General features: G+C 42.7%; 1 protein-coding gene across 1 annotated transcript; it reads right to left on the minus strand.

The window, feature by feature from the left end:
• Positions 1–7,546: 7,546 nt before the first annotated feature.
• Positions 7,547–8,812, minus strand: LOC141042940 (uncharacterized). The gene is made up of 2 exons (XM_073511849.1): positions 8,565–8,812; positions 7,547–7,967 (listed from the first exon to the last, which is right to left on the minus strand). Exons 1-2 carry the CDS (start codon positions 8,810–8,812, stop codon positions 7,547–7,549), a joined length of 669 nt encoding a protein of 222 aa, XP_073367950.1.
• Positions 8,813–10,453: the final 1,641 nt, after the last annotated feature.

Below are 10,453 nucleotides of genomic sequence, written 5' to 3' on the forward strand. Positions count from 1 at the left end.
GACACATTTTAATTACTTTTTTGCGTTCCGACAGATGCAAGAAACAGAGGAGAGCACCAATATTCAAGACCAACAAACACAACAACACAAGGGAATGGAACAAGCAGAAGATGTTCTTCCAACAACGGACAGCGTAACCGCCGTAGACCAAGCCAGAAAACCTTCGCTGTCCGAGCAAGAAATAACAGGGATGCCAATGTCGACGCAAAAGATTGAAAAGGTGAAATGAGATAACCTGCTTTTAAGGAAATTAGATATTTGAGTGAACAAAGACACAAATGCAATCTCATTTACCTACCTCTATGTCTCAACAGCCACTAGACAAAAACGACGACACCACGGATGAACAAAACGAAAAAGATCCAGAGGAGCTAAAAAAACCTCCACTCACTGAAGAAAAGCTCGAAGAGGCAGCACCTGCGGAAACGACTGAAAAGGTGAAGCTACAAAAAAACGTTCAAAGACACACTAAACATTTGAGTATTTTTCTTAGGGAACGGACACTAAACTACAATGAAAATACCGAGCATATTTAATTATTTTTTAACAACGCTTTTGCACGATAACGCAGAAACATTGTGTTGTAAAAGATGTTGCCGCCACAAACACGATGGTAAGCCAGGACGGCACTCAAACAGAATGTGAACCATTGATCATACAAAACCTGGCCATCGAAGAAGGCACAAAAGATGAAGGGATCGAACGCCTGTACAACAACGTCATGACAGCGAATAAGGACAAAGGGTAAATTCATGTTACCACCAAAGAATTATATTCTTCCAATGATTTCCTCCCTTAAACATTTTACATGTATACCTGTAAATATATATATATATATATGTTGCAGGCACGAGATTTTTATAAATACAGAGACGTCAACAGTAACGGTCAGCCTCATGGTAGAAAGCTTCGAGACTGGAAAGGCAGTGCGCAGCGAAACCATGTCAGTCATGCTACAGATGTTGAAAAAGCAATTCAGGGGCACAAAGAGAAAGATTCTATCAACATACAACACCGTAAGTAAACCTCAAGTTTCAACAATGAACATCACTCTATCGATCAATCAACCTTTCTGTACAATTGAATTTACAAATCTCTTTTACGCACATGTGACAAAAAAAGCAGGCATCAATACGCATGGCCAACCACGAAGACCCATTGGAGTTCAAAAATAAAGACGAAGCACACGTCAGAGACAAGACAATGCCTAAAAGGCTTAAAAGATTCCTTGATCTAGAAGAAGGAGAGCAACTACAAGATTTCGACATAGTAAGCACATATCATGTTACAGATAAGAAATACAATCTCGGCACTACAATTCTGTCTAGCGATCAACAAATCATGACTAAATCCAAGAAGGATCCCTTATTTATTTATTTTGCATTTTGCAGTTCTTTCTACCAGTTTGCATAGGCGGGCCTATTCGAGAAGGAGCTGTGGGCCACTACTTCGTTGTTACAATAAACATGAAAAAAGAGCGCTTTGAACTCCTTGACTCTTTACGAGTTGAATATCAAGGCACAATGGATTACTTCAACACAGTAACAAGCAGAGTAAAGAGGATATGGAAGCAAATAAGCAAATTGCTCCAACTGTCTCCAAGTAGTATTGACCATTTCGAAAAGGTCAAAATGCAGGTACCACTTCAGGGAGGAACGTAAGCACTACAAACCTTTCTCCTTTTCCTTACTCAATGTAACAATTAAATTATTAATGCAATCCATAAAAACATAGGACGTTAGGACAACTTCACCTAAACTACCCAACCATCTTTGGACAACGACAATAACCAATCATCCTTCTACCTGCAGACTCGACTGTGCGTTCTATATGTTCATGAACGCAAAGCACTACACCGACGGTGGAGAAACAGTGTACCTAACAGAAGAACAAGTCCCGGAGTTGAGGAAGAAAATTCTCTATCAAATAATAAACCAATACTGAGATACGGCCGCGCTGTCATTAATCAACTACACCAAAGGTTTCTCTTTCTGAAAACAACAAAGTAAAATTCTACTTATATAATTTTCAGAGACACACCAATAAGTTTTTATTTTTTATTTTAACAGATATGCTGAACTCTAAGGTCGATATCCAAGACAGTGAAATGCAACGAGTACATTGTGACATAATTCAAGAAGAGATTCCTCCAACTCCCGAGCACACTGGGACGAGCGCTCAAGAGATAGAAGTTATTGACATTAAAGACACAAGCAGCGATGAGGAGAAACAAGATTATCATGTGAGCAGCAAGGATACCACCAAGGCGTCTGAAGAAGCACTCACGGAAGAACAAGCCCAGACAGATGATGGTTTACAGAGGGAACAGCACGCGCAGCCAGACACTGATTTACAAAAGGAAGACGAATGGAAAGATCCACCGATAGAACGAGACAGACCACCCCCAGATAAAAAGATAGAAGACATAACAGGCTCTCCTTTAGAAGGTGATAACAGGACAAAGAGCGTACCAACTCGCCAACAAGAGCTTTCCAAACAGAACAAGAACCCTGTTGATGAAGATCGCAAACCAGGAACATCACCCGAGGTGAAACATGCACAAGAAGAAAGAAAGCAGAAAGAGAAGGATTTAACAGAAAAGATACTTGAACAGAGGAAACGCGATGCTGCTGTCTCAGTAGAACCGAGCATCAAAAACAACAGCACACAAAAGGAAACACCAACACCTAGGTAGCCTAACGAGCAGGAGCAGTTAGGTCACGACAAGAAAAAGGCAAGGCATCTTGCAAGAGTACAGACAAGATCCCCAAAACCCTCAACGATTCAATCATCAGAGATCAGCTCAGCAAACATAATCTCAATTAAGAGGCCATTCAAACGACCAAGCAAGGAACCTGGGAAAGTCAAGGTTGCATCACTTGTTCCAGGAGATTTCATTTACAGAGAAAAGGCCATACAACTCTATAGATATCTGATGAGCCGACAAGGACAGAGAGAATGCGTAGGGTAAGCAGATTCTCCTAGTTCCATGGAAACAATTACAAAGAGCTACAGATTCTCTAACATCCAACTAACAATTCACTCACCTACTTCCAAACCCTCCTTGCAGACAAGTGCTATATAAATATAAAAGCTCAAACCGAGAAGACTGCATTTCAGCAAAATCCTTCATGGAACAAGTAGGAAAAGAAGAAACACAGATGGAGGGCTCCATGCTTAACGCGTTACTGGAGGAATGGACAGAACAAGAACAATTCAACCCAGACGACACAACTGTACTCCCTGCAGGTTTCGCAAAATGTATGCATACCTCACCCACAAAAACACCACCGCCATAACTACGATAGAATATTTAACTAAAACCACACACTCTCTTTCTTGAAGCTGGTGCTCGGTCTCAATTATGATAACGGAGAGCTATCAGAATTCAACGAGGACGAAGCACTAAAAGGATTTGAACTCCTCGTGGGAGGTAAAGACATCCTCCATTCGAAGATGGTAAGTTTAGTATTATTACTTAGCACATGACCTATTCTCTTTGAGCTTCAACGATAAAATCAAATTCAATTTTTACATCAACAATGATCTCCTCTCTCAACGTAGATCATGATACCTCATCACACAAACAACCACTACACACTCTATGTACTGAACACATACAGAGATAGCATCGACATCCTTGACTCACTGAACTACGTAAACTACGCCGATTTGTCTTGGAGTCAACACCACGTGCATCGAGAAGAATTGGTACGTACTTTTTGTACATTGATTTGCTCTTTTCCTCATGATAGTATGATACTCTTACTTTCCTCAATGCCGCACCCAAACAACAAAACCATAATGCAATAACAGATGAGAAGGATGTCTATGCTGATGAACAAGCACCACGGACTAAATCACAAGAACGAACCAGACTGGGAAAGGATGGCAGAAAGGCCTCACAGGGTCTGCACACCAAAGCAAGAAGGAACACAATGCAGTCACTTCACGGCCCAATTTGTGAAGTACTATAATGGGAAAGAACTGGTCAAGGACAGAGAGGATTTTCATGTAAGTTACCACTACATACACGTCAAATAACTTGATTTCTTTATTACCGTAATTAGTTTATTAACAATTGTGAACAACACGTAACTATAAACCATACATTTTCACATGCCTGCAGCCCAGCAAGGTCGATGCCGAATGGAAACCGGAGTACGTATACACACTCATATTCGGTAAAACCAACCAAATAAAGGACCATCAACTTCCTGGAAAACTCAAAGATTACAAACCAGAGACTACAAACCTTTTTTCACCCATGAAAGGTAATATAACTATTTTCATTTTTACCATCAGTCAACATTACTAGAGCCTCAAATATTTCTTTTAGAAACAACAGCCATAATTTTTTATCTGCTTTGACAGAGCAAGACGAAAAAAACCAGCATCAATCAGAGAGCAGCAAGAATACCCGCAACACCGGCATTCGTTTCTACACGTGGATAAGGCAAACGAGCTCTACAACATAGTCATGAGTGACACATGGCAGGATGAATTCAAAAGGTAACTTGGTTCCTTTTACACCTCAAATTAGTTAAAGTTAGGCAGCAATCACACAAATAAGAAAGGAAACTGGAAAGAACCTTAAATTCCTGTTTATCAGCTTACTTAGTTAATGACTTTCTCAACAAAAATTTCTTCTACTGCCTTGTATGTAAGCAGAAAAGTAGTATTCTCGAGAGATCAACCACAGAGCAAAAGCACAACTCTTACTGGATCAAAGCTAAAGGAAATATTTGGGCCTGCAAACAAGAAAAAACGTCAAGGAGTGGAAAAGAAGGTGCTCGATGAGTTAGCAGAAGCATGGGAAAGCAGCAACCAAACTATACACAAAAGACATAGACTATTATTAGGCCCAAGCTTTGCAGAGGTAAATTTAAAAAAAAATCACAGTGATCATATAAACTCATCTTTTTCGAACTATTGTTTAATCTCTTGGTACCGATCTATTTTTCCTAACTCGGTTTTATCATTTTTTATTTGTTGCCTGCAGCATATTCTGGGTTTAAAGATAAAAGAAAATCTATGAAGAACTTCAGAGATGATTTCACACGAGAAAAGGATGTATTGGTTCCTTTGTTCTTTAAGAAATGTTAATCAGAGAAGCTCAAAACAGCAAAAATGGTAATAGCGTTTTCCATACAACAGAATAAAAATAAGCATTTCAAACAGAATACTATATTCTAAACTCTCCTCTAACAATAAAACTTTTGTGCCACAAGTATTCATGCCATTTCAAAAGGAAGATCGATACACACTATTCGTGCTCGACAGATATAGAAGGAAGCTTCAAATCATCGAACCTGAAGAAACCTCTCTTGAAGAATTGAAGAAGGAAGAATACCTGAAAAATCAACGTGATCGACACGTGCATGATGGCAAACTAATTAAGCAGGATGCTAACATGGAAAACAACGAAGCCATCAAAGAAAAGGAGCATAACAAATACCACAACCATAAACACAAACTGGTAAGAATTGTAAATAAAGCCATCTTCCAGTTTTACAAATTACACTACATGTCTATCTAAAACAAAAACAAAATGCAATTCCCAGGTTCCCAGGTTTAAAGAAGTATACGAAATATTACTGGGTGAAAAATTCAAAAAGGAAAAGACTAGATGGGATGTTGAATTTTTACAAGGCGTTCCAAAGGTGAACAAAGGTGAAACCCCGTTTGTTGTTCTAAGGTTCGCGCATCTCTTTGATGGCAACCACTTCATCGAAGAGATAGATAATTTCGACGTAAGTTTTCGCTTAAAACTAGCAATAAATCTGCTAGATATCATACAACTGCATGACCTAATACTGATGTGTTTTTTCTCCTTTTTTCACTGAACTTTTTATAGGATGGCACGGAACAATGGAAAGCACAACAACTGTGCATGCTACTATTTAGCAATCAGAATACAATCGAACCCAGCGAAATGGGCGATGAGATTAGAAAGATCTACGACGACATCACGGAATAAAAAGTTGTTGATAAGCAAACGAGCCTAGCTCCATCGAAACATCAGAAGACGGTTTAACCACACATCATACTGTAATAATGAAGCAACAGACTATTTTTATTGATGTAGTTCCTTGATTCTTCAGTAACCAAGTATTCAAACACAAGCCGGTGCCCCTAGACACTTCACAACTATCAATCCAGGCGGTTGATGACCATGCCCCATAAAGCCCCAAGTCTGTCCCTAGACATACGTGCGTCACGTCGACACGCCATGACTCTACATACTACTCACGCGTGACCGCCGGTGACTTTGATGTTTCACAAACATTCCCCCTCTCTGCAACCGTGTGCTACCGAATGCCACCAACCTACAGCATGAATCTGGCGTGAGTACAAACGTGACTCTCTAAATGAGTATTCAAACAAATGCATGTGGTGCCACCCACTCGCGCCGTTAGAGACCTCACACCTGTGCATCCACAATGGTGCCTTCCTACGTCAGTATTAGCAAGCAAGCCTCTCCTACCACACCACCATGCATCCAGAGGGTTAAGGGCCAGTGATGCCTCTCAAAGCCCCACACCACTCCATGCCCGTGATGCCAGACACGCGTGAATCTCTAGAGGTTTCACAACCATGACTCCCTAACTGCGTATTCGGAAGCATGCCTATGGTATCACACTTTTGAACATCCACAGGATTGATAGCTGTTCGCAACAACAAAAACCCCACTTCCGTGCCTCTTGGGTCTTCACCTCCGTGCCTTCCGTAACTGCATCCACGTGCCTAACGTGTCACGCCCCGCGACTCTTACATGGTTGCGGTACCACGCCCATGTCTCTTCACAAACGTCACAACAGTGCATCTCTAACCGAGCATTCCAACACATGCCTCTGAGACCACACTATTGTGCACCCACAATGTTGATACCCGTGCATCGGGAAGTCGCAATCCCGTGCCTTGCGTACCTGGATCCAGGTGCCTCTCTCACATGACACTTGCCATGACTCTTACATGCCCCATGGTGTCGCACAACCTTGACTCTGCACACTTCCAAACCGTGACCCTGTAACTATGTATTCGGAGCTCAGCTCTGCTACTCCGTCCATGTGCCTCTGGATGCTTGTGATGCCTTCATTTCTGTAGAGACTTCCATTCCGTGCCTCCGGCCCCTGTAGTAACACACGCCGGTGGCTCTAGAGACTGCAAACCTGTGCCTCTCTAACTGCGTATTCCGACCCATGCCACTCCTGCCACTCCACAAGAAGTCGCGCTAGTGTGCACAACTAAACTGTACTAAGCGTAAAAAGACTGCTTTGTATTTTGTTGTTTTTAGAGTAAAAAGCAACATTACTACTTCAAAATCACATGATTGCTGAATAAACATAGTACTTAGCAAGCTAAATAACTTGCTCAATCACATAAACAAACTACAACTTGACATAAGGAAACTTGTTTAACCTAATACAGATGACATTAGAAACTGCTTCGTTCTAACAGAAGTAAACTACGAACCTGATACAATAGAAAGGACAAGCATAAACACAAGCAACTCCACGACCAGTTTTCTATGTTTTCGTCATCACTAGTATCCGTAGTAGGGATCGTCATAATTCTTCTCTGCCTCTTTTGCACTCTCCAGACCTTCTCTGATGTTTTCAATTCTCTTCCACGACTCGTAGGTGGCGTACGCATCTATCGCTGCATACTCAATGAGGTAATTTGGCAGTGGGCTGATCCCCCACAGTTTATGGTCTTCAACCCTATCAATCTTATCCTTCATCTGTTTGTAGAATGGGTGGATCACGCTCCCTGCAACATCAGCCAAAGAGTGGTACCTCTTTCTTCCCTTGAAAGGAACTGTCCATTTGTGCTGGATGTCGATATACTTGTCGGGGTTGATCTCCAAACCAGAACTTCGCAGCATCTCTTTGTCACCTTCAATACTAAAGCCGACAAAGGTGTAGAACCTGTCCTCCTTCAGGAACGGGCGCAGGCTCTTGGGCCTGCAGGGGGATGACACATTTAAGGTGGATCCATCAAGTACCAATCAAGTACATGCTTATATAGTACGTATAATTCATGGAAGAATTTTTTTCAGAAACTACTATGCAGAGTTCAGAAATAAAATACAAGCACATCATGTTATTTTTATTTTTGGTATTTACACTTGAATCAATTACCTATCTACTTCTTAGCCACGTTAACACATCAATTCAAGAAACTGAACTACACTAGAACATGAAATATAGAAACTACACTAGAACAGAAAGTACACTAGAACATCAAGTTCAGAAAATAATCTCGTACATCAAATCCATAAATTAATCTAGTGCATCAAATACATAAACTGATCTGGTGAGTCAAGTTCAAAATCTATTCTGCTGCATCTACTTCAGAAACTTCACTGATACATCAAGTCAATAAACCAATTTAATCAAATTTCAGGGTGAAAAGCTAATTAAACAGAAGCATGGAGAGGTTGAAACTGTAGGATGGTTCACCATTTTGTTGCCGCGGTGATGTGATATACCAAACAGAGTTCCTCCACGCATAACTGTAGAACCGCTGCCCTCTGCGGAGGTTCGTCCTCCCTGGTATACTCGACATCAACGCCGATGCACTGAGGGTACAAGCCGCAGACCCTCTTCAGGATCCTGCTGATCATCTTGTCGGCTTCCTCAGGATTGCTGGTGCATACGGCATCCAGCTTTTCCTTGCCGTGGATGTCAACCTCCTTGAGGTGCACTTTGTAGTCATGCTTCTGACCAGGGACCTGAACGTCGTCGACCTCGGTGCTCTGGTCGGACGTCTCACCACGGGGACGCTTGGCAGATGGTTCCTCCGCCATTACGCTCCTCCAGCGATGGCCGCCTTGACACAGAGATTGTGAGGAGATGCTAGTTGAGATGGAACGGCAATAGTGTTTTCGGAATTGAGCGGCTGTGGAAGCGCAGTTGCCCTTTTGTGCCAAGGTCTGGGTCGTGGAGGAGGCGGTTGGACGCGACCTCATCGTGGTAGTGAGGGCGGAAGACATGCGCTCGTCGTTGCTGTGCGTCGAGGCAACCGCCGAGTGGCAGTGCTCGCGGTTGCCGGGAAAAAGCAACCATCAAATCGTCCGATTAAGCACGTAACAAATGTTATTGCTCGCACCTTTCCCGACGCACGCCGCTACTACCACACGACCAATGCTGCACAGATTTCACACATGTGGACCCACAACCGATACTCTCTGAGTACTATTCGCACCGATGCCTCTACTACCAAACTTCCCGACGCATCACTCTCACGTGCCCGTGGTGTCACACACTCGTAACTCTAAAGACTTCACAACCGTGACTCTCTGAGTAAGTCTTCAGATGCATGCCCCTGCCACCACACATTTGTGCATCCACAGAGTTCGTACCAGTGCCTCTATAATTCCAACGTCGGTGCCTATAGAGCCTGGTGTTCTGTGCCTCACACGTATATTAAGATGCTATAGCGAACAAAAAAATCCAGGCGACATGAATCTTGATACTAAAATCAGACCGTCGAAGATTACAGACGGTTCCATCATTTCCATCTCTCCCACCTCCACTACTCTCTTCCTTCCTCTCTTCCAGAGCAAAATCTCGAAACATTCCACACTCACACAAGATCTCCTCCTAGGTTCAGTACACGGGCCCAAATTCCAAGTAGAGTTCCCCTCGCAAAACAACCGCCACCACGCTTCGCTAACCACCCTCCCACTTCGAGATACACACCGTCAAACGGTGCGCCCAACAACACAAAGTACCCACCCGACGGTGACGAAGCAAGGACTTCAACACCGCCGGCAGAGATCACAACAAAAAAGACGAACAGACAAAATAGACCGATGGAAGCGAGAAGCCGAACACAAGCAATCGAATGTAAATAACAATCTATCCCATTGCATTCCCCGAGGTAGATCGTTGTGATTTGTCCATTTCCAGGGACAACAACCCCAGCCACCACAAAAAGCCGAGTTTTGCACTATCAAAAATCAACTTGTCTCAAAAATTGAAGTACCGTACACATGACATTTAATAGAAATGCTACTGCTCCCCGCTACGGAATTTTCACCACACGATATGTGCTTAAAAGTACTACACCTGCCACATCACTAACTATAATACCTCAAACGATTCAAATACTGCGAGCATACTGAGAGCTCAAACTTGGTAATTACAACAGATTTTCTCTGCCCGTTGTCCCTTGATTGTAACTATTTTCAAGTTAAGTGCCTCATGTCCGTCACTGCAGTGTTTTTACTTCAGTGCCTCCTGTACCAGAATCCGTGCCTCCTGTACATTCAAAGCCCTGCCTCATGTGCGTAAATCCACGTGCCTCGCATAACACTTGCCGTGACTCCTACGGGGCCCGTCGTGCCACACCCACTTCACTTCACAACCGTGGTTCTCTAACCGAGTAGTCGGACCCATGCCTCTGCTGACACACGTTTGTGCATCCAGAGAGTGCACACCCGTGA

This window comes from Aegilops tauschii, chromosome 3 (genome assembly GCF_002575655.3).
Source record: "Aegilops tauschii subsp. strangulata cultivar AL8/78 chromosome 3, Aet v6.0, whole genome shotgun sequence".
Classification (NCBI taxonomy): Eukaryota; Viridiplantae; Streptophyta; class Magnoliopsida; order Poales; family Poaceae; genus Aegilops; species Aegilops tauschii.